This window comes from Patagioenas fasciata, chromosome 1 (genome assembly GCF_037038585.1).
Source record: "Patagioenas fasciata isolate bPatFas1 chromosome 1, bPatFas1.hap1, whole genome shotgun sequence".
NCBI lineage: Eukaryota > Metazoa > Chordata > Aves > Columbiformes > Columbidae > Patagioenas > Patagioenas fasciata.
In genome coordinates this window covers 12,582,223-12,608,226 of record NC_092520.1, presented here as the reverse complement: position 1 = coordinate 12,608,226, position 26,004 = coordinate 12,582,223, and the positions used below count along the sequence as shown (strand labels likewise).

Genomic DNA, 26,004 nt, shown 5'->3' with positions numbered 1-26,004 from the left:
CAGCTGACTTAATGCAGACTTTCCAAGAATCAAGCCTCCTGTGTGACGTTTTCAGGCTGCCTCTCATGTATGGCTGCAATTAAGTTTGTCAGACCATTCATAAAACAGAAAAATAGTCTTCAGTCTCAGTATGGATCTTCTAAAGTTCATATTTTCTGTATAGCCAACACACTAGTCTTCTATACATTTCACTATATCTCTCTTCCCTTGCTAATTAATAGTATGAGAGAAATATTTAGAAGCAGACATGAAATGGTCATAGGCAGAGAAGATATATGAGGCACAATACTGGGCTTGCTGCCAGTGCCACCAGCCCCTTCCCCAACGAGATTCCCGTTTGCTCCTCCCTCCTTTACCCACATCAGGTCCAACCATTCCCATCCTTCAGCCAGCACTCCTTCCACAAACCTACTTACCCCTTCTGGTTTCTTTCCTTCTCATATGGACATGCCTAAGAAATTGTTTTCTCTGAAATACTTGTTTTCACCATACATTGACTTTACATCAGTCTTTCCCTTCTGCAGCTGTTTGCAAATGTGGATTTACTAATGAACACACCAGTATCCCACTGGTTGTTCTGCTACTTTCTGCCCTTATGCTGATTATGTTATATACATCTATCTCCACTTCTATGTAAAATGCTTTTCAGTGATTCCTACAGCTCTCGTAGCTGGAGCACAAGTCTTACGAGGAGTGGCTGAGGGAATGGGGACTGTTCAGTCTGAAGAAAAGGAGGCTGAGGGGAGACCTTATCACTGTCCGCACTTATCACTGTCTGCAACTACCTGAAAGGAGGCTGGAGCATGGAGGGGGTTTGGTCTCTTCTCCCAAGCAGCAAGTGATAGGACCAGAGGAAATGGCCTCAAGTTGCACCAGGGGAGGTTTAGATTGGATATTAGGAAAAAACTCTTCACGGAAAGGGTTGTCAGGCATTGGAACAGGCTGCCCAGGGAAGTGGTGGAGTCACCATCCCTGGAGATGTTTAAAAGGCATTTAGAAGAGGTTCTTAGGGACATGGTTTAGTGCTAGAGTTAGGTTATGGTTGGACTCAATCATCCTGAGGATGTCTTCAACCAAAATGATTCTATGATCCTATGATTCTGTTCACAGGATTCCAAAGAACCTCTTGCTTAAAGATGTTCTTAAAGGCTACAGCACAATGTCATCTGCTCTCAGCATCTATCCCCCTGCTCCAATTGCCAGGGTTCATTCCTCTCCATATTCTAGTCCCCCTGCTTTTGATGGCAGCCCTTTTAACAGGCCCCCAAATTGAGTTTTTTGCTTGCATACCAAGTATAAACGTCACATGCGCTAAACATGGCTGTTCCCACAACACTGGAAATGAAACCTCCAACACATCCATGTTAATTCCTATAAATGCCCAATAAATGCTATAAAGTATTTTGCCTACAAAGTTATAACTTCAACTGCGAGGTTGTCAATAAACAGAAATAGGTTATCTTTCTCCAGAAAGTGTAGAAGTCACTGTAGGCCATTCAATATATTAATGAACCTTGAAGTGCTTAAATTAATAAGCAAAAGCATTCTTTATATATGTTATCAGAAAAAATATAGCCATGAGAATCTCATTTCTGATCTGTTTCAAACATAGCTAATATTAATAAAAAAGGCTGTAGATATCTCATATTATCTCAATCCTGTATGAACTCATATATCACGACCAGAAGAAGAGGCCCAAATGGCTGTCTTCATAGATCAGTGCTAAGCTGAAAAATGGCAAACTGGGGATAAGATAAAAGCTGGTGGCTCTTCACATGACTGGCAACTTAAAAATTCATTGACTGCAAAATCTCTCAATAATAAAGTATAGCACACAATCTTCTATATAGTTATTTACTAGCTATATGGCACAGTGTACAACAAGGCATAAATCAGATAAAGAGATTTCATAGAAGTTATTTATATACAAGGAACTAAGTGAATCAGGCTAAGTTCCTGTAGATGCTATAGATATAGCAAAGTTAGGAATCTCTAAACAAACAGACAAGAATAAAACATCCTACTACATTTTTTCCCCCCTTTAAGTGTTACTCAAAAAATTGTATTGTTCATGGCTCATTCCGAGTTTCTGCAAAGCATACAGCAAATGTATAGATCTTTTATATAGGCATCTCAGTACAGCTTTTTAAAGTATATTCCTAAGAAATTCATGTTCCAACACTAGTTTCACACTCATCATGAAAAAGAAAAAACTATTACTACCTGGCACTGGTTTTGGTACATTTTTAGCTCCTCCCGGAGTTTCAGATTTTCCTCTTCTAGTTTATTCTTGTTTATTGCTATTTCATTCACAGTTGTCTTTAACTTTTCAATAATCAGCTCATCCTTTTCACTTTCAGGCTGGCCATAGGTAATTACCTCTTCTTGGTTTTGTTTCTTACTGCTTATTTGGAATTGATAATTCTGGGTTTGCTTCTATAAAACAAGAAAATCTTGAAATAAAATTCAATAACTATATGTAAATTGCAAGGACCAAACCTACTAAAATCATAAAGCTATTTCCAGCTTCAGCAAGATTTGCTTAGAAAAGGTGGCGCAATTGGAGCACTTTGCATTAATTCTCTAAAGGATGCTTCCTTTTTTTACTCTCAAGTTCCTTGCCCTCGGTATGAAAAATGTTTCAGAAACTTTCAAGGGCAGAGAATTTTTTCAAGGTTTTTTCTGTGTTGTTTCCATAGCACTTAATGTTAGTTAGCCCTGAATATGAAAAACGTGATTATGATGACCTACTCAAAGCAGCTATCTATAAAAAATAATTTGAAAGTAATGTTGCTCTTTGATTCATTGAACTCAGTAGGAGTTGTGTGTGTGTGCCTCAGGATAGACATTAACCTTTGACTAGAGGGCTGCCATTGCATCGTTCGTGTATAGACAGCTCAGTAACTACAGGAATTGTACTTTGATATCATTATCCTTCAACTTGGGGAAGAATCATTTGCACTTTCTGTAGAGTCCCACATTCCATTCAGTTTCTTGCACTAATGAAAATCCTAAACCAAAAACTTCAGAAAACTGGTATTTGCGAATTCACAGGCATTGTGAAGAGGCATAATTACTACAGTAATTGGCTTGGCTGTTTAAAAAATTATCCACACGCATCCCTCCACTGAGAGATTAACAAGGAGCAGTAATCTATCAGAAGACTAAGAATTAGCTGAAAAATGACGACAAAATACGACCTGGAAACCATATCTCATGTGTCAAAATCAAGTCAAGCAAAAAAATGTATATTAAAAATAAAGAGGGTTACAAATGCCATTTTTAATTAATAAGGACTACAAAAAGGCATGCTTTAGACCCCTTTTGTTGTCACTGACTTCATTCCCATAATTTGTGTAGGTTGAACACCTAAGCAGAATTGACCACCGGCTGCATATCAAACAAAAAGCCAAAAGAAATTTACTGCTAAGTTGAATTTCTACAGATAATAAATTAAGATCCTCCTAACATATAAGTTATGGAGTTTGACATATCATAATGTCAAAGCATCCGTTGAAAAACAGAGTGCAAGATTCCAGCTGGAAATCAAAGACCTCACAAAAGAGGAATTTGAGACAAAGACACAGGACCAATTAACGCTTTTGAAACAGTTAAGGGCTAACAGTCCATCAGGCTTCTGTTTAATAAATTAGTTGGTGTTATGTTACAGTTGTGAAGAAAATTGTCTTCAAAGAAAGTTCACTGAGGGCAGTGAAAGCCCCAACAGCAAAATGTGGGTCATCATCTTGAGAACTCTGTTTTGACTTGTCTAACTAATCATGAACATGCATCAGTCAGTTTTGTCCAAGCAAAGCTTTGCTTTCGTGACACATTTGTGTGGCAGTTCAATAGTTGCAATACTATGCTTTCAGCATCTAAACCCAAAGCTTAACTGCCATCCTGGGAAACTCTGGATATGGGTGAAGAGTTTCATAGGAATTGTTAATAAAGTCTTCCACTAGATTAAGATCCAACAAGCTTAGTAAGAGTGGAAAAGGGAATTACCAGTCAGCAATGTAACCGGCTTCCCCCAATTAATTTTTAAGCTGTCTTGTGGCCCAGTTAATTTGTAAGTTATTTTCCTTTTTTTTGAGCAGGATACATCATCAAGACATTATGAAATAAATAATTTGTCCTTGATTGGAAAGAATTAGAAAAATACGCTAGATCAATAGGCTATATAAAAAAAGTAATAAGCAAATTGGCAAGTAAAAAAGAACGACGAAATCAATGAAGGACTGAATGGTAACTTGAAAGCTGAAAAATATGATAAAAAAGGGATTAGTTATCCAACAAAAAACTCCAACTGTGATTTTGGAGTAGCATATAGAAATTGATTTTTCTGCATAAATTATATTAATGTAAATTTATGATCTTCCAAAAAAATGGGGCTATCTTAGATTTGAGGGAACTTTATATTTGAGTCAACATACTAATGGCATGTACTACTTACTTGGTAGGAAACTTTTCAATGACTTGTTGTCACAACTAATCGCATATTAGTAATTAGCAGGGAAGATAAAATTATCCCCACAGTGTAAATAAAAAAGTAAAAAGGAGCATGCACCGCTTTTTTGCAGGTTTTTTTCAGCAGAAATATTGTCATTTTCATCATGATACTTATTTTCTCATTTTAATGAGAAAAATAGAATTAAAATAACTGTGTGTATCATTAGTTCTTTCAGTATGGGTCTGTCTTACCTAAAGCAATGTATTAACTACCAATATATTCATGTATTGTCAGATTCACTGTAAGCTTAGGGGTACTGAGATCTTTAAAATGAAAGTAAAATAAGTCTAGCTGAGATAACAGGTCATTTTCTTGCCAAAGAAGGAAGGTGAGAATTTTACCTGAAATAAATTATATTTCTCAGACAATAGTTTTTGTTGAGCATCTAAAAAAAGGAGAGAATTCTGGCAGATTGCCCCCTTCTTATCCCATTCTCTTGATTTTGCCTTAAATTCCTGAAAGACAGCAAAACAGGCTAATAAACACAGGGAAAATAACTTTTTTTTCCTTAATCTAAATAACTTTGTCATTTGTATATTTCTAGGAAAAATCTAATTTTTTTAATTAACACATAATCTTTCCATAATTTTGGAAAGAAGAAAAAAAAAAAAGAACAATGATATAAACCAGCCATTTAGCCATCCCTAACAGAAAAAATCTAGTTTTAAGGGCTGTTAATCTGAAAAAAAATGTGTGGTAAACATAATCATTGAATAAAAATGATAAAAAATTCTAAATCACTTCCATTGCCATAGATCTTAAGAGCTATGAGTATAATACGCCCATTTTATTGGAAGGTAGTTCCTGTGACTTTACAGCTCTATCAGTGTCAAGCAATCAGCAGGGAATTAAACGCTTAATATTCAGATAAATGTTTTAAGTACTTGCTTTTTTTTTTTTTTTAACAAACAGGACAGTAGCTACTCCGAGTAAATTTTACTTTTTGCTCTCTTCGCTGCAACTGGTTGAGTTCGCCTAGTTTTAAAAAATCCCATGTTTAGTAAATTCTATTGTATTAGATTTATCTAATACTGGTTTTGTATTTGCACTTATATTCCTATTTATAGTAAATCTGAATTTGCTCTTAAATCATAGCAGATCACAACTAGACTTTAAAGGCAGTATCCTACAAAACAAGTAGGAGAACTCAAGTTACTAGAGCTGTTGCTCTTTTAGTTTGAAAAATTAGCAAAATAACAGTATGCTGTTTTATACAGTGAAAACAATAACATTTATAAGCTGTTCTGAGAACTTCCTTTTTCACAATTGATATGTTGATTCCAAAAAGATTCTTTTAATAATTATCCTAAACTGGCATAATTCCCAAATTTTAAAAACCCAAGATTTTATTTTATTTACTGAAACAAAATGGAATGTTTTCCAATGTAGATTAATAAAAATCTTCTGTCTTTCCTAATATGTACTTTGGCATTTCAAACCAATAAACATCTTCCTGCTTTACAAACTGTGATACAAATGGAGTTTCTGGCTACTTAATGAGGACTACAGGTTCAAGACCTTACTAACACATGGCTGAGCTCAGTAGATTTTCAACACAGCAGTTACTTCCTGAATACTGAATATATTTCAAGCACTCATTTTCATACAGCAAAATTAATCAAATTATAGCATTGTGTTACATTATTTTCACATTTTAATCTTGAATAAGGTCATTCTGAATCAGACAGTTTCACAGTAGTGATATATTTGGTCAATGATAGATGTGTAATCCATTTATTATTCTTGTAGTAACAGATATTGGCAGCTATGCTGCAATCCAAAGTGTAGGAGCTTTTCTGATGGTAAGGACTCTTCCATATGGAAGAGAGAGCAATATGTAGAGCTAGGATGTGTCTTATTATGTAGGAACAACTACCTGAATGTCACAGAAGTTAGTTCTATATCTTATAGAATAAGACAGAAGATAGGCCAGTCCAAAATAAAGATCCTGAACCCCTGTTTAATTGCAACTTCAGTATGAAAGTACTTAAACACTCTGAGAACTTTACAATTAAAAATTTAAGATCAAATACATTTTAAATCATCTATATCATAACTCTGTGCAAATCTACATCATAAACCTCTAAAGTCTTCATAAGGCTTAGCAGCTAGGCAACCAGCTCACACTTGCAGCTGGTACCATAGAGTCATAGAACAGTTTGGGTTGGAAAGGACCTTCAAAGTTCATCTAGTCCAAGCCCCATCTTCACCCAGGTCAGGTTGCTCAGAGCCCTGTCCAGCCCAGCCTGGGATGTCTCCAGGGATGAGGCATCTACTACCTCCCTGGGCAACCTGGGCCAGGGTTTCACCACCCTCAGTGTAAAAAATTTCTTCCTCATGTCTGGCCTGAATCTCTCCTCCTTTAGTTTAAAACCATTACCCCTTGTCCTGTTGCAACACACCTTTCTAAAAGGTGTGTCCTCATCTTTCTTATTGGCCTCTTTTAAGTACTGGAAGTCCACAATAAGATCTCCCCGGAGACTTCTCTTCTCCAGGCTGAACAACCCCAACTCTCCCAGCCTGTCCTCCCAGCAGAGCTGTTCCAGCCTCTGATCATTTCTGTGGCTCCTCTGGCCCCTCTCCAACAGGTCCATATCTTTCCTGCACTGAGGGCTCAGAGTTGAACACAGGACTCCAGGTAGGGTCTAACCAGGGCAGGGTAGAAGGGCTCTGCTTACTTTCCCTACAGGACCCAGTTTAGTAAATGTTGGAATCACACACTACTTTATTATGTTCTCTACAAAACACGACCAGAGAAAATGTAAAAAAGGTTTTGTGATCCTGCTATGCTTCATGAGACTTCATGAACAGTTAGACTGTTCTCCCCACATGGGGAAGACTTAGTTTAATAACCTTCTCTCCAGACTGAACCTGAATGAGAATCTTCACGTGTTTAGTTTCTACCTAACAAACATTATTTTTCAAGAGGCTCTAGAATTCTTCCCTTTGAAGTTGTTTCACTTTGCACTGGATACCAGCAAATTTATTGTATAAGTAAAAATGAAGCAGCAAATATTAGTACAGCTAGAGATTACATTGCTTAGTTATCAGAAATGAGAGCAGGTATCAATTTCTGCACCAGTGAATGTAGCCAGAAGAGCATTTGGGGAGATGCCACCACTTGGAGGCAGATGCTCCTCATGCCAGCTCTCTGTGCTGGTGAACTCTCCTGTTGACCCAATGAATATTTGTTTATTCCATAGATCATGAAGTAACTTCTAACTCTGAGAAGTCAAGACCAGGGGTCATGATCAGAAATTAGTATCTCTTCTTGTACACAAGAATAAGTTGGCTAAAATCCATTTCGCATCCGGAGGGATGGGGAATAGGAGCAAATCCTGTCCTCAGCATCTTGTATTATCTAGGCCCCCACTCAGAATGCTGGATTTTGTGGGAAGCCTAATGCTTCCTCATGCTTTACCTGGGGAAACTGGACACTGAGCTCAAGGCTCTGGATTGCCTCAGGCACACGGGTGTGTAACAAGCAGTTTTCCATCTTAAACCCTGTTCCTATCTAGCCCTACATGGTCAAAGCTGTCCTGACATCTTGAAAAGCTTGCATTAACGGTAGGTTTTATGTGACAGCATACTGTATGTGTAAAAAGTCTCGTGCCTCAAGAGATTATATTATCCAGTACACATATATTAGGAAAAAAGTAAAATTTATTTTTAGTTACATTTATGAAGAAAATTACCTATATTAACTCACAAAACTACTAAAAACACTAATAAAACTTGGACAAAAGAACAAAACCCAAATATTAAACTATGCACCTTCTCTTGCCAGAGGAAGAAAATTACATAATTCTTGTGGAGTTATCAGGAAGTTTAAGTTTACAACTCTAAATGACAAATTAGTTCTAAAGGCATATTAAAATTAGAATATAGTAACAAAGTATTCCTACCTCCATTTTCTCGTATAAATTTCTCAGTTCAGATGGTGCCTCTAGGCTTTCCTCACATTCTTGTCTATATTGAGCCTTCTTTTGTTTACCCTGGTGTGACTGTAGCTCTTCATAACTATGTGTCAACTTTGAAACCTAAAAATGAGAGCACAGTTGAACAGGCAGAATCTATCAAAGATGACCACATGGCTAAAGTTTCTTTAAACTAAAATTGCCAACTGCATCTTCAGCATTTTAAATATTTAATCAATGTAACAAAGAATCAATGATGTTAATTTATTAGAGATGAACAAGACTAAGCTGTCATATAAATATTAACTAAATATTCAAATGGGCTTATTTGACAGCTACTTAATTCTGCTGAAGTTCTTTGTGGCACTCTTACCCATAGTGTCATTTCTTCTACAATGTTTATGTGAGATGTTCTATACTTGTTTACTGCCATCTTGTGTTGACATGTTTAAAGGGTGCATCACTAGCCAGAATGAAGGATTATCATTAACGTATTTTAAACTTGCATGTTTCTTTTTATCATTAAAATTGTTGAAATGTTATGTATGTGATTATTGCATTCTTCTGGAACCATTAAGTACCAAAAAGTGTCTATGAGAATTAGACACTTAATACTGTTGCACCTATTGATATTCCTGTGGAAGGGGGGCTTAGGAGTCAGGGACAAAAGACTCAGAAGCAGAGAAATGAAGGTACCAGTGGAAGTACCAGCCTCTTCAGAAAAATGGCCAGTCCGATCAACAGTTTGCTGTACTACATTCGCAGAGGCTAGTGGGATACTGACAAAGCAAACATTAACAATATGGTCTTGAGGGAAGAAGAATGAAAGAACTTTGTGAAGAACATTGACTAGAAAAGCAGTTTACAGGTGTGAATACTGATCATGTCTCTTGTAGTTTTGTTGCTTTAAATTCAGGTATATATAATGGTCTACACTCTCTGTAACAATTACAGATTCATTTTAAAAATTCTGACCCTATCATAAAGTTCGTTGCCTAACCAAACAAAATCCAGAAAATCCCACGTTTTTGTTAACTGTTCAAGTGAACTACTGCTTGGAAAAGAAATCACTTCCAAGGAAGTAACTGGAAATGGAATGGAATTCTATTGAACCAACTTGGAATGAACAATTGAGGTCTGCACAGATAACAAAGACGGAAAAAAAGCCAGAAAATATACAGAACAGAAACCAGAGTGAAAAAGAATCTGGAAGCTTCCTAGAGACATTTGAGATTATTTTAGAAGCTCATAATATGGAACAGCAAAAATAATTTAAAAGATGATCAGAAGTTAGATCGTCTTTGACTGGAAAGTTTCATTAAATGGGGAGGTCCAGAGATGGATTTGACCAACTTGGAATTTCTGAACAGCAATCCTTGTACCATGGATTTACCATGAGATATTACCTTCAAAATGAAATCAAAAGTCTTGCAGAGAAGCTGCCTATATTCAAATTTGACCTTCCTGAAGAATGCAGTTAAGATATTTACAATGGGTCAGATTATCCAGGCTTAAACAACATGGAACTCATTGTCTTTGGAAGAAAGATATCCCTTTTTCAAATAACAGGAGTTTTGCTTCTGACTGTATCAAGGCTTATGTGAACTGCCTAGGAAGAGTAAAGCCAGACAAAGCCAGGTGTCAGACCGTTCATGCTAAAAAGGCTAGGAAATACAGGATCCAACACTTCAGCAAATCAGTCTAAAAAGGAACAGAACGGCCAAAAAGAGAAAAATTAGTTTTAATATTAGATTTATTTAATGAAAGTAAGGTATTTCCGACTGTGCTGGTTTCGCTGGGATTGAGTTAATTTTCTTCATAGTAGTCAGAATCTTTTCTATTTAGTAGCAAGCGCAGTCTTTTATCTTGGATTTAGTATAAGGATAATGTGACAACACACTGAACTTCCCATGGGAGAGAGTTATTCTTCCCTGGGACAGGGTTTGTTTTTTCTTTCCAGGTATGAAAAGAATGTGAGAACTCACTGATGTTTTGGCTGTTGCCAAGGAGACCAAGGATTTTTTCACCTTTGCACCTGCAGATGCTCATAGAAGCCAGGAGGGAGCGACTCTGTCCCCCATTCCACTTGGGGGGGATGAATGAGTGGCTTCATGGTCCTGGTTGCTGGCTGGGGTAAAACCATGACACATTATAGTCTGGATGTTATCACGACCAGGAACTAGACTAAAAGCCAAGAATCTTTCAATTTAATGCTAGTTATTTGCTTTAAAAATAAGGTCCCAGTTTTTTTATTTGCATGTTGTACAAGTGAAAAAAAAAATGGCACATTTTAGTGAGTTCTGGGTAGGATTAATCTAAATTTAGATTTATGAAAGTTAGACATCCAAGCCTGAGCTACTCTGCATTAGAAAAAGCTTTCTCCGAATACTTAGTCATTTCAGCTACCCTAAATTCTTGTCATACACTGACATGAATGATATTCTAGGGGTGCCCATTCCCTCCATTGATTCTAAAAACAGCCTGAGGTAGCTCAGACAGCCATCTAGCTTTTAAATGTCTAAGTGAGGCAATTAGTTGCTAAAGTGCTTAGAGCAAGAATGGGTTCTGAGGGATTTCTGTCATTTTCAAAATGAGAATAAATACTAAACATCAATATTAAAAAAAATGAATGAAGAAAGTAATTAAGATGAACCTCTAATGTTTTTGCTATTTAATGATGACAAAATGTTGTACATGTGAAAGAATGCAGCAGTGTGGCCTATAAGTTTCAGGTTACATATCAGGAATTATTTCCCTAATACAAGAGAAATACGCATTTTATCGCATTTGACAGGCACAGAATCAATTCAGTAGGAAAGTCACTCATTAAACAGCTGCTTTTATCAACAGCAAGGGTAAAAAGCACTGAAGCAGTATATCAGAGAGAAATTGGTCCTGAATAGCCTAGCAGTCTTAGAGCTAGAAAAACTGATCCTTTCTATTTCTACCAAGATTAAAAAGGAAAAAGAAGTGGGAGGAATTTTAAGAATACCTCTGCAGAGAAAGATACAATGCTACAGGTAAATAGTAACACTCACACCATTTGTGCAAAACTAAATTGTAGCTCTTCAGATTATACAGTGTATAAGGAGGTATAACTTTGAAGTGAGGATAAGAACCAAGAGAAGGCAGACAAAGGAGATAAGTCAAAGATTAATATTGTCAGGGAAGCTCTATATTTTAGATATGAGCTTGTGCAGCTGAGAATCAGCGACATTAAAGTCATTCTATTGTAGACACTGCAGCACCGTAATTTAAGAAAGAAACTCAGTAAGGAGACATAGTAAAAGCTAGAGGAGCAGTGTGCAATAGTCGTACTGTCTAGCAGAGGTGCTTGGAAGTGCTCTGCCAGGCAAACTTTCTGTTTATCACCTGGAGACTCTAGGCAGGCTTCCTAATGCAGGCACTTAACAGTTTCCTTCTTAGGTCAATGAGTGCTGGATGGATATTTCATGAAGAAATATGGTTTGGTGAAAGCGGAGGAATGGGAATTGGAAAATAAAATGCAAACGGCATCAGTGCTGGAACCTTGGGTAAAATAAATAGCATGACTGAGAGCGAATGAAATGTTTAGAGGCATAGATTGGGAAAGTGATATATATTATTAAGAGCTAGAAATCGAGCAGACACAATGTGTGATGAACTGACCACAATCCCCATTCACCTTCTCCCTGCTCTGCTCAGGGGGAGGAGGTTGAGAAATCAGGAGTGAAGTTCAGCCTGGGAAGAAGGGAGGGGTGGGGGAAAGGTGTTTTAAGATTTTGGTTTTATTTCTCTATTACCCTACTCTCATTTGAAATTAAATTAATTTCCCCAAGTCGAGTCTGTTTTGCCGATGATGGTAATTGCTGACTGATCTCTCCTTGTCCCTGTCTCGACCCACAAGCCTTTTGTTCCATTTTCTGTCCCATGTCCAGAGGGGAGAGATAGAGCTGTTTGGTGGGCACCCGGCATCCAGCCAGGGTCAGCCCACCACACCATGGAAAGGACTTGTAAGGTAGTTAACAACTTCAACAACAAAATCTTCAAGAAAAATGACTTGGAGTTTCAACTTCAGAAAATTCCATTTCAGGGAAGATCTTAGCCATAAAATGTAACATAAAACCAGTCATTTTCAGTATGTGATAAAAAAATAAAGAAGTGAAAAATATTGCAGGAAATGTGAAAAAAGATGAGAAAAGAGAGAGCTGCTGGATTTGGAGGGAATAATTCTGCATTGCCAAAGGTACCTTACAATTTACACATAAAAAGTCGCACTGTTTTTCACTGTATGATGTTTATCTTCTCAGCACTCACACTAAGATGTTGTTTCTTTTTCTGTAATTTGTGTAAATTATAAAACAGCTTTTGTTTCTAACTATTTTCCCAAAAGATTAAAAGTGTTAATTGCATAACAACCAAAACATTCTCTGCTTACTCATAGAACTGGTTGCCAAATCAATTTCCGTAAATAAAATTAAAAAAAATAAAATAAAGACAACAAAACCTTAAAAATAAATTATACGTTTATTGGTTTCATGGATTTGGGTGGCAAGTCTTATCATCTCTATATGAAAATAATGACATCCAATTTATGCAGTCCATGATGGTTCCACAATAAGTGTAGAAATTTTTAATTACTTTGAAGGAAGCAATTGGAAATGGAACGGAATTCTAGATCTCTGATAGGAGAATCCAGTGAATGAAGAAGTTAGAAAAAACAATGTAAAATTCTGCATGTTAATTTGTTAAAATCTGAGAGACAGAATGGACTGAATTTCACTAACAATTTAGAATCATGATTGAAGTGGAAAGTAACGTAGAAACAAAAATATTGATAAAGAGCAAACACAGACAAATAGATTGCAGAACCATAGAATGGTTTAGGCTGGAAGAGACCTTGAAAGATCATCTAGTCCAACCTCCCTGCCATGGGCAAGGACATCTTTCACTTGTTCAGGTTCACTGAAGCTCCACCCAACCAAACAATGAACACTTCCGAAGATGGGGCTTCCACAGCTTCTCTGGGCAACCTATTCACCATGCTCATCGAAAAAAAAATTCTTCCTTATGTCCAGTCTAAATCTACTCTCCTTCAGTTTAAAAACCTTGCCCCTTCTCCTGTCACTACAGGCCCTGCTAAAAAGTCTGTTCCCATCCCTTTAAGTACTGAAAGGCTGCAATAAGGTCTCCCCAGAGCCTTCTCTTCTCCAGGGTGAACAACCCCAGCTCTCTCAGCCTGTCCTCCCAGCAGAGCTGTTCCAGCCTCTGATCATTTCTGTGGCTCCTCTGGCCCCTCTCCAACAGGTCCATGTCTTTCCTGCACTGAGGGCTCCAGAGCTGGACACAGGACTCCAGGTGGGGTCTCACCAGAGTGGAGCAGAGGGGCAGAATCACCTCCCTCCACCTGCTGGCCACGCTCCTTCTGATGCAGCCCAAGATACAATTGGCCTTCTGGGCTGCAAGTGCACACCAAAATAAATAAACCCCAAACAAATTATCAATGTCAATAACTCAGGTTACTCTAGTTTGGTTACCATGTTTCCTTACGGAAAGCAATCAGACCACTTTAATAATCCCTGTAAGTCAGGCAAACTAAAACCAGAAAAAATATAGCAAAGACATAAGAATAGTTTCAGTCTTAAAATTCCTAATGGGCATCAGAGTGTTATTAGCATGAATTCAAATTACCTATTTTCTTCATTCACCAAGGTTTCAGGTTATTAGTCCAAAGTCAGGAAATAGAGTCTTCGTCACAATGACATCAAAATCCATCCAAAGATTTTGGACATGCCAATAAAGAAATTATAATTGAACCCAGCAGGAAGCTATAGTCATCATCATTTATATGACACAATTAATCTTTCCCAAATCCATAAATGTAAACCTACACCAGGGGTGCCAAGCTCATTTCCACCAGGGGATGTAACTACTATAAATGTAACTACTGGAGTAGTTACATTTATACAGTCCTAAAATTACATTTGGCCCTTTGAAGGCAATCGCAAAGCTGATGTGGCCCCCAGTGGAAATGAGTTTGACAGCCCTGTTCTAGACCATTAGGCATGTATAAGCCCTTTATACTAAAGTCACAAAATAACATAACCGACACTTTTCTTACTTGAGATTTCAGTACTTGAAGCTGAGTTTTGTAATTCTGAGCCATTTCATATTTAGTTTTCTTTAAGTCTTCCAGTTTCTGTTGAAGTAGTCCCACCTACAGTTAGAATAAGCATTCAAATTTACCTTTTCTGAAGTGTTCCAAACTATGTCATTTTTGGAATAGTAATTTTAAACTTTGAAAGAAGACTGCTGCTTGAAAGACAGATTTTAATATACATATATTCCTTCAGTAACTTAATAATAAAACTGGATACCACAAACCCAGGTTGTATCAACATCAAATTAGGGATTTCATAGTAAAGAATCTCATTGTATGCTTATGTTATAATTTAATGATAATACTGTGTGACTCTGTCATGAAAAACGATTTAATGAAAACACTTCTGACCCAGCTACGTAAATGAACTGCTGTGCCCTGCTATGAAAATCTTGCTTGAATGGCTTATATAATAATATAAAAGACTTTTAACTGTGTATATAAAATTATCGGCAGACAGTGTAGACTCATTTCAGCTCCCTAAGGCACAATGCCATTTGAGATATTTTGAATTTCACAGAGATCTGGGAAATATGACAAAGAGCGTAAATGACACCTATGTTCTCCTGGAGATGCAGCTGGAAGCCAGGTGGAATATGCTAAAATATTTCAGATAACATCGCTGTACAGGCAGATAAATTGATGCATTAAGGACTGGCTAGCTGAATTATTCTCTCGGCTCCTCTGGCTGCAATGACTACAGGCAAGTTCCTAATTGCTCATTAGGGAGAGTTATTTCATTTTCAGAACTGCCACTGGCAGCTTAGACACCTCTCTCAGACAAGGAGGCCCGTGTGTGAACACCTGACTTGGGATCTCTCAAACCAGAACTGAGCGCTGTGCAAGGAGTTACTGGTGCTTCTGAATGCGTGTTCAGCAGACAAGACTGTGAAGTATGGAGAACACCAAGGCTTTCAGTTTGATGAGCAAGTCTAAGTGGTAATACAATTCAAACCTTCATTATTAATAGCAAAATGATAATACAAAGGCAGTATATCATGTAAAATGATAATAATAAGTTATAAACAGGAATTACAAAGACATAATTTGGTGAAAGTTTTTTAACTGTACATTTCCATTTAAAATTTCTGACAAAACTAGAAGTGTTGGCATTTAGAAAAAACATCACCTTTTCACAGCTAAACTGAGAATATTTAAATTAGACTTTAGAGAACTAGAAGAAATATGAGACTTTCAATGACATTTTTACAATCACTTTTCAGAACAGGAGCACACTTTAAAACACAACACTAAGGATAATTAGTGACCTTTAAAGGGTGTTTGGTATTTTCACATGACAGAACAAACAGGTCTCCTTATAGAGCATTTACAGCATACTATTAACTAACTCCCAGAATAAACACTTTCTTTAGAGAATGTGATTTTCTTAAATACCTCTTGACCTTTTTGATCCAGCTTGCTTTGGGCACTTGCTAATTCTTTAACCTGGATATCCATCTTTGCTTCTAAAGCTTTCATCTTCCTTTCCCACGCCGCTTTCTGGCTGTTTACCACGATGTCAACTAATTCCTGAAGTTGAGCTTCAGATGGAGAAGCTCTAATAACATAAACAAAAAGAGATTTATTTTTTTCAAAGAAAGGATACAGGAGAAAACAATTTTTTATTTACATTGCTAAGATTTTATTTTAATTCTGATGGAAATAAACACTTTTCAATATCAGAAAGGAAGAAAGGGGAAAGCTAAATGATGCCTTCAAATGTAGGTGGAATTTTGCTTCACCTGTCTTCAGTCTGCCTGAAGTCAAACTCAAAGTATTTAGCATATTCTGGACTTTAATGTTGTTTGATATCCTCTCACTCTTTCAGGGATGATCTGTCAAACGAGCATAAGCTGTGTTGAAAGTACCCAGGTCCAAATCACAATGAGAAGGAGTAGGAGAAGATGAATATTATGTTGCTTATGGGCCGAGGACCTCCCATCAAGGGCACATAACGATGGAAGCAGAGTTTGACAGAAGAAGCTATTAAACAGCTGGCTTGAAAGCTAACCACAATTCTTAATTGCTAGTTCAACTTTTACACTCTGTTTTCCCATTCTCATTATGGAAAACAGACCTAGATAACAAGGTGGCTTGTATGACAATAGTAAGTTTTAATTCTACTAGGAAGCACAGAGTCAGTGCATTTTGAAAAATAATTTGCCTTTTGGGGACCAGATGCTGGATCTTATAGAGACTTGTACAATATCCGCAACATAATTGTTAGGTTTTTTTCCAAACTTCTGAGGTTAAATTTAGAATACATCCATTGCACTATGACTTCCTTGTCAGTAACAGACAATATTTTACACTGTTGCATTAGGAATATGATGTGTCCTAAATAACAAAATAATGATATATGGTTAATTTATGGTATATTAGAAGGGCTGTCAGAAACTGAAAGCAGTCAAAGTTGCCCTCTTAGTTTGCTTCTTATGTAGCCACTTACATAGGAGCAATATATTGACTTTAAAAAATGAAACTTTCTCTGGACAGTGTCAAACAATGTCCAAATAAGCTGGGGTACATGTTTAGTAGATATATACAAACTATTTGAACATTAGTATGAAGATTTCTGTATTCCATATCTATTCCAACTTTGTATTTGAAGATGAATATAAGAAAAATTTGAAATAAGATAGAGATGATAGAAAATTTGTCTATGAGTACTTTTTTATGCTAGAAATTGCATAATTCTTTCTAAGCTCTAAAACTTTTTTTGTTTGTAGAAATTACTATTTAACCTCTAAATTATGCAGTCTTTCTAGAGTATTTGAGATTTTTTTCCTGAAGTACTTTGGAAAATTTATTGCTCAGTTAACCTCAATTGTTTTATGAATTTACAGCTTCTCTCAGTCTGTAAATTTACTGCTGGCATTTCAGAGTTATTCAAAAGTCAGAATCTCTCTAGAACTCATGGATCTATTCAACTTTCAGAGAAACAATCCAGTTAGAAAAAAAAATCATAATTATAAAACTGTTTATTGAAATGTTCCTGAATATTTTATTTTCCTGACTTACTGCTTCTTATCCACTTAAGTGAGGATTCTAGAGTTTGGGAAAAAGATAAAGGAGACAATGTACACATCTGTCTAACCCCTCCCCATAAAGTAGAGGGATTTTATTCCATCAACATTTAGAGCTCCTTTTGGACTGTTCCAAAGATGACTTAGCTACTGAACAAATTGCTTAACTATTTATATGAGCCCATAAATTTTCTATAAAACTTATTTCTCATTGAGTCATATGGAAAAAAAAATCAGGCTCTTTTCTATCACTATGATTAATTACATGTCACAACAAATATGTATTATTTGTTGGTCATTAAAGACTCTAATTTGATCTTAGTTTACTTAAATTGAGGTATGAGATCAGTATTTTTGATAAAACCCTACAGCAGACTTACCACTATAATGTTTGCTTCATGTCACTTAGTGAAATAAAATTATTTTTATCAACTTTTTTTCTTTACTATCACAACTTCTGAGAATTTTTCATATGTTCAGAGCTCATAGAAAGTTGGATGTAGATATTTTTATCCTAAGTACCAAAAGAGGCTTGTATCTCACTGGAGTAATGGAAAACTTTTCACTGTTTTTAGGCAGTAGAATAATGTGTTGAATTTTTAAGCTTTTGAGGAGTAGCAGCTATTTTTATTTCACTTTATGTAAACATTTACTTTCCACGCAACTTTTTTAGAGGTATCTATTATCTGCATATCCTGTTCTCGTGAGTTAACTTCTGATAAACTTTTCTATTTCTTTCCACTTAGTTTAACACATTACTTTTCATTATAATAAATTTAGCCTTCTGATATGCTGTGAGATTGTTTTGAATTATGACATAATCCATTTTTCTTTTAATAATATTATTTATCTCACTAAATTTTTCAGAAGTGAAAGTGATAGTCACTGGTTATAATTTAATTGTTTCTTTAATTTATAAACATTTAGAAGCTATGTATTCTCTTGACTGCTGATGGTACACACCTCTGTGTGCACCTCTGTGAACACAAAGTGCCTTCATGATCGCTAATCAGTTTGCAGTCATTCTGATATCTCTGTGCATGATGGTTTGTTAAAATGAGCATAACAATTTCCTTAAAATGAGCATAGCTATTGTTTTATGAAATAATTGTCATGGAGACAGTCTCACAGAGACAAAAGATGGTGCAACATCTGAATAATGTAGCAGCAACTTACAAAAGAGTTAACGACAAAAAACACAGCAGTTTGCCCATAACCGCTCCATCCTAGGAATGGCTGGAGAAGATTTCAATACCCTAAATTAGCACAGAATGCCATTTTGTGTCATGAACTTTACAATCTGCCATATTTTGGGGGGGACATTGCAACCAAGAATGTGTCCAGCAACTGAGAACTCCACTTTTGCAGAACCACACTTGGCAAAACACAAGCTGAGCCATGTGCTCAGAGGTAATATCTGCCCCTCTTGCAAGGGAGCCTTCAACTGCTGAACGTGCTGCCAGCACTCCATGTCCTCCTCTGATGAAAACAACTGTGTAAACCAAGCCTCAGTGTGAGCAGAAGCTTTGACTCCTGGTATTTGATACCATCACTTGTGTGAATGCTAGCGGGAAAATGCTTTTCTTTTCTGGCAGCCTTTCACATGGCAGCTCTTCAGCCAGCTCTCCAAATGTCTGCCCTCCACGTGCCCATGCAGATGCACTGAAGTCCCCTGTCTGTAGGTTGTGCTTGGGGTCAAGCACTGGTCCCCCACAAAAAAGAATTCCTTAGCATGGATATGTGTTTATTGAATATGTTTTTTTGGTGCTTAAAGGGTGTGTATCCCTTGTTTTGACAATTTTTACAGGAAACTGGAGCAAATTTGGTAGATGTACTATATCATAATTAAAACTAGGCATTATTTTTTAAAGTAAAATTTTTCAAAATTTTTATTATTAACAAATCTTTGAAATTTTAACATCATCAATGTTAATCTTGGAAAGGCTTTTTAAATGCACGCATAAATCTTAAGGCCTTTTTAATGTTAAAACTGTTAGCAATAGCATTGTAAAATTTAATATGAATCATAGAATGATCATAAACAAAGTGCAAACAAGTGGTACGCTGTGATGTGTGTATCACAAAACAAAAATGCTCACTCCTCAAGGGCCTAAAACTCACATCAAAATAGCACTAACAATGCAGCAAACTTTGACTCTCTGTGTGGAATATAAAATGGGATTTTAAAATCAGAAGATGAAGCAATACTGTATCAGGACTACCTTTTCTACGACACTGCTATTTGGATCAGGGCCCTTCCAGCCTCACGTGTTAGCAGATGGCAACACTTTGGTGAACCACCAGCAATGACTCAGCTGTCTGATTTTAGCCTTCAGAGACAGGTATTTTATTTATTGAGTGTCACATGGATCATCTAAATATTGTTATGCAAGTGCAAATGCTAATTCTAGCCTGGATCACCAGGCTACCCTTTCAGACCCACCATGGTTGACCATCTTTCTCTTTTAAGTTCCACACATCATTTTCAGATCATCCTCCACAAGGCAAATTCTGCAGCTGTTGCTACAAAAATCTGTCTTAAAGTTCATGTGTATTTCTTGAACCTAGAACCACCAATATATAAAGGGACCTGTTGAAGGAAAAATCCCTTCTGAAACATCTTCTCAGTCTATCTTCACCTCCTCTGCCTACTTCCTTACCTAGATCCTCTAGGCCAAGGGTGTCAAACTCATGTTCACTGGGGAGTAATTAGGAGTAATTACATTTATACAGTCCTAAAATTAGATTTGACCCTTTGAAGGCAATCGCGAGGCTGATCTGGCCTCGGTGAATATGAGTTTGACAGCCCTGCTCTAGGTACATCTGCATCTGGAAAGGGAAAGCTGTACCTGGAGCTGTAGGTTGCTGCTGCTCTTCTTCTGCCAGAACTACCTGTATCATGGCTGTGGCATTACAAACAGACCTGCACAAGGATGTATTTGGCAGTTATCCTCACCCACCAGCACAGAGGTACTATTAGCTGTCACTGTTATTTTAGTCCCTTCAGTGTTTTGAAGAGAACACTAATTATTCCCCTCAGAATATAGCCATCATATGGTATCACAATCATGAGAATTTATTTTCATCACTGCATGTGGACTGTGGCAAACTCTGGTAACTTTTGTTTAATATACCATCAGGTAAACCAACATACAAAGAACAAGTTTTCCCATTAAAATACAAGTTTTTTGGTTTGTTTGGTTGGTTGGTTTTGGTTGTGTTGGGGTTTTTTTTTGTTGTTTGTTTGTTCTACCCATATGCCTTCATCATTCCCACTTTGCTGAACAAATACATCAAATGGATTCTTCATACATGGAAGTAATGACTTGTACTTAAGCAAGTGGCAGGTTTTTTTGGTTTTGGTTGCATTTACTTTGAAACAGCTCAAAACACTTACAGGCATCTCAGTTTTAAAGTGATGTAGGCAAGTACTTAGTCTTCTTTTATTCTATTTCCACAGAATTTCCATGGTGAAAATAGAGATGATTCATACACTGCTGTCAATAGTAACTATTTATCTTCATGGAAAATCTAGATGTTTCCAAATTTAGACAATAAGATTTACCAGCTTCATGCCTATGTCTTCATCATAAATGATTCTTGCACTAATTAGACCTTTCTAGCTCTATTTACTTTAGAGTTCTGCACAGATCAGTACTTTTCTGATAGTTTCCTAACTGTCATAGAAAGAATATTATTGTCCATACACTTTAGAATAAAGCTGTAATTTAGAAACTGACATTTTAAGAAATGTTTGGTTCATACTGTCAGTCTCTACTTCACGCCTTCTTCCCTTCTTACTCAGGTTTGCTGACAAGTAGGAAAATATGTAGGATCATATTTCTGCAAACATAAGTAAAACTTACGCAGAACAATATTAACAAAGATTTCCATCATACATAGTACATGCACTAGTTTTTGATCCTTAACCCAGTTTCTAGAGCCAATATTAATTCCTTTTATCTTCTTAAAACTTGCTTCAAAAATAGGAAATATATAAACAGACTGTGATACAACAGTCAGTTTGAATCTTCTACCCCAAAGTTCTGTTATATGAACTACAACTAATTTATTTAACAATTTTCATCCATACAGAATCACACATGTTTGTGGATGGATAATTTCTAATTAATGTGTTCTCGCAGCTGGGATGTAATTGTCATGATTTCCACCACCACTTTCAGGCATCTTCCCAAGTATTGAAGCTATCTACATTATCTCTGGGATACTGTCAGCACAAACTGTATTATAAACTGTGTATTATAATCTACTCTTCCAAATTATTTCTATAGTTAATGGAAATTAATAGCTATCTAGAACACCTGGTTTATGATGGGACAAATCACTCCCTAGATTCATCTGCCATGGCCTGAAATTTCACATATCTTGATTACAATGAAGGCCAGGCTGGATCTGAACTCTTGAAATAGGCTTCTGATTTGCTAAGATAGTATCCAAGGACTAGCAACATTTTTTTTTTAAACTCAAGTTTTTATATGACCACATTTACCAATGATATCACTAACAAAAAGAATGCCCCTCAAAGCCAAAAAATGGCCACATTGTTCAGAATAGAATATTTTACTGTATCCTTTTTTGTCCATTATGAAAAGTGCACACATTATTCTTCAATACAACAGAGCACACTTCCAAATCCTATTAAAACTTTCTTGGGCCAGAATAAGGTCTGATAGGTGTGTTTCTGTTATTTTAAGAAATACTTTAAATATGCATCATATTATCTTGGACTGCTTCTTAGTAATAATTACAGAAGAAACTTTCACATGAAAAATGGATCATAAATTTATTTACAAATCATGATAGATAAATATTCTATTTAGCTCATTATATGGGGAACTATATTTTATACCGCTGTGTTCCTTGAACAGGCTGGATGGGGTGAAGTCCTACATCAAATCTCACCCATGTTTACAGTTTTTTCAAAAGATTTTGAGCAGTACTAATATTTTTTTAGATTAACATTAAAGGAACTAAACTTATGTAAAAAAAATACATGATTATGTCGCAATGAAAAGTGCACTTATTATTTGGGAAGAACAATTGTAGTTATTACCTGTGCAAAATAAGACTAAGGCTTTAGCAATTAACAGCTTTGTTTTTAAGATTTTTGACTGTTTTAAGAGCTGTGATATGTAGGTTTATACTGTTGTATCCTAGCAACTGAACTATTTTTTAAGGCATTTAAAAATATAATTTCTTAATATCTTCCTAAAACCCCACATAGCTTTCATTTTTCCTCTTTTGTACAAGTATGAAGATTTAAAACATTTGAATAACTAAGAGAAACAATCAGTAAATTATTAGATAAAGCAATAAGATGCGTGCCTTAATTATCAGTAACCTCTGCAGCAGCAGAAGAAATTGAGAAAGAACCAAGTTTGCTTCTAAAATAATTAATATTTTACATTTCATGTTTTTAATAAACCCACATAATTCAATTCCATGATATTCAACCCCCAGACAATGTCATTACTTACTTAGTGGCAGCTTGTTCCTGAAACATTTCGAAGTCCTGCTCCATGTTACTGATTGTTGTTTTAACCTGATGAAACAACAAAAATCAGATAATTCAGATTCTTAAATTTCTGCATTTAGACAGCCAAGCAGTGCATACTGAATAGTTCCATGCTTGCCTTTCAATTTCTGTAATTTTCCCATTGCAATCAATAGGGGCAGGGAAATGCAGCTCTACTTACAGGTCGGAATAGGCAAGACAAAAACTTCTGGAGTAAACTCAGCAGCTCTCAGGCTTGGTGCAGCACTGAGATTACTAGAAGTGGTACGAGCATGAGGGTAGCCCTGGATTTCTATGAGGAAGTTCGTTTCCGATCATTCTCTGTTGTGTGACGTCAATTATTTGCCAAGACACTTTAAAACACATAAACCTAAATTTGTCATAGATTCATGGCTGCATTCAGCACCACTTCTCATACCTTCACACACTCTAATTAACCTATACAAAGGCTATAATTGCTCTCAAACACAACTTTGAGTTCCCATGGAGTATGTGCTGTCTTAGCAGATGTGGCACTGGGGCACACAGCCTGCAAGTACCTTGGCAGGCAGATCAGATCAAGGCTGCTGTTGGGATCAGTCCAGTTCTGTGGGTGGAGCAGGACACAGGACGTGGGGCAGGCCTGGCTGTGTGCAAGAGCAGGAACCAGCCACATAACGGCACGAAACAGCCCTAATTCCCTGTGAGGGTGGGCAGTGGGGCTCTCAGGGGCATGGGTACCAGGACATATAGAATGATAGAATAATTGTGGTTGGAAGAGACCTTCAGGATCATCAAGTCCAACCATAACCTGACTCTAGCATTAAATGCCTTTTAAACACCTTCAGGGACGGTGCCTCCACCACTTCCCTGGGCAGCCTGTTCCAATGCCTGACAACCCTTTCCAGGAAGAATTTTTTCCTAATGTCAAATCTAAACCTCCCCTGGTGCAACTTGAGGTCATTTCCTCTCCTCCTTTTGCTTGTTACTTGGGAGAAGAGACCAACCCCTCCATGCTACAACCTCCTTTCAGGTAGTTGCAGACAGCGATAAGGTCTCCCCTCGGCCTCCTTTTCTCCAGGCTGAACAGCCCCAGCTCCCTCAACCGCTCCTCATCAGATTTGTGTTCCAGCTACAGGAGCTGTAAGAATCACTGAAAGCATTTTACGTAGCTCCCTTCCAATCGTGGGGCTCCAAAACATCACCACACACTGTGTGGACATTGCCTCATGGCACTGCGACCTTGGTTCCACAGAGCACAGGCACCTGAGGTGACACTGCCACAGCGCCAGCGCCCTCGGCTGCACAGGGGACCAGCACCTAAAGTGACACTGTCACCGGGGCAGTCGTGGCTCTAACAGTGACGGGCAGCTGTGGTGACACAGGCACAGGACCACCAGTCTTGTCTCCACAGGGGACCCGCAGCACCCCCGGCCCCCGCGGCGGGCCAGGCGGCGGTGCCGCGGCCGCCCCCTCCCCGACCGTTACCTACCGCGCTCCCCACGTCGCTCCTTCCGCACCCGATGTCGCTGTGGCGGTGGCCCGAGTCCCGCAGCCCGGTCACCCCTGCCCTCCCATCCCGCCCCAGCTCCCGCCCGTCGCCGCCGCCACGTCCCGGGGCCGTTGCGGGCAGCGCCAGGCGGCTTCTCCCGTCGCCGCGGTAACGCCAAGGGCGGCAGGGCCGGGCGGGAAGGCTGGCGGGCGGCTGGACGGCCTGGGGCCAGCGGTGTAGGGAGCCAGGCAGGGAGGTGAACACGGCGGGGAGCTGAGGAGAGCTGAGGGGAGGGCAGGGCGGCGGGGCCGAGGCAGAAGCTGGCGGGCTCGGGCCTGACGGGGCTGTGGCTGCGCAGGGAGGGTGCGGGGGTCCCGCGCAGGGAGGGTGCGAGGGTCCCTCGCACGGCCCCGCGTCCCTCCGCGTCCGCCCTCCGGTGGATTTCACCTCAGACAGTGTCACCCGGGAAAAAGAACATTTAAGAAATCAGTAGCCAGGGCGGTTTTCTTCCTTTTTTTTTTTTTAATACTTTTTTTTTTTCTTTAAACGCTGTCATTACTAGGTAATGAAAAGGCTAAACATTACCCTTTTCTTTCTGAATGACTAGCTATGCTTTTGTAAAACGGCTTCAAATGATTCTCAGATTATTGTGCAAACGACCTAGATTTGGATGGCACTTCCCTTTACATTTTTGTGGACTTCTACCTGTCTTATTCAACAACAAAAGACTTTAAGAATCACAGCTATTTCAACTTTTTACAATAATAATTTGTGCTTCCAAGCTTAGGATTTATAGATCTCTTCAAACACCAGGGAATTTTTCTACAAGGACAGTACAATTCACTTTGTATTTATTGTCCTAAAATTGCATGGAGCCGCCATGTCTATCTCTGTACACTAAATTTAGAGCTTTTGGTTTGCTTTGCTTGGACCATCTACTTAAATTTGCCGAGTGAACTGCATTTTTAATATCAGTTCTAAGGAATAATCTATTTCATTTGTTTCCTACCTACTGTGCTAAGTCAGATGGTTTTCATGTCAGCAAAAACACTGTTTCAAGCTATGAATTATGAAAAATGTGTTTTAAAATTAAAGATTAAAATAAATTATATGCAGAGTTTCAGGAGAGTTCCCAATAAAGTTTGCTTGCTCACTCTAGGAAATAACTGACAATTTTCCTTTGTAGTTTTTCTCAAGATTGCTAAAAATGTTTTTATTTTTGCTTCACACTTTTTTTTTTTTTTCATGCCTGTATTTCATTCCAGGAGCATCCCAGGATCAGTTTAGATCTTTCTTTGCCTGGCAGCAGCAGGAGCGGCTGCTGGGTGAGCAGATCTGATGGGCAGATCTGAGGTGACCCTGGAAAGCAAGTCAGCAAAATCAGGAGCACCGGGATGTGGTGCTG

General features: G+C 37.8%; 1 protein-coding gene across 2 annotated transcripts in view; it reads right to left on the bottom strand.

The window, feature by feature from the left end:
- DEUP1 (deuterosome assembly protein 1) overlaps positions 1-24,849 on the bottom strand; it is a 48,446-nt gene extending 23,597 nt beyond the window's left edge. The window contains exons 1-7 of one of the 2 annotated variants that reach the window (XM_065850878.2): positions 24,600-24,849; positions 23,091-23,155; positions 15,962-16,124; positions 14,528-14,623; positions 8,416-8,550; positions 4,852-4,965; positions 2,224-2,436 (exon numbers count right to left, since the gene is read on the bottom strand). In XM_065850878.2, coding sequence (XP_065706950.2) covers positions 2,224-2,436; positions 4,852-4,965; positions 8,416-8,550; positions 14,528-14,623; positions 15,962-16,124; positions 23,091-23,134 — 765 coding nt within the window. In that variant the 5' untranslated portion in view covers positions 23,135-23,155; positions 24,600-24,849. The remainder of the gene's footprint in view (positions 1-2,223; positions 2,437-4,851; positions 4,966-8,415; positions 8,551-14,527; positions 14,624-15,961; positions 16,125-23,090; positions 23,156-24,599) is intronic. The other variant, XM_071803371.1, reaches the window with a different exon arrangement.
- Between the last annotated feature and the right edge of the window lie 1,155 nt (positions 24,850-26,004).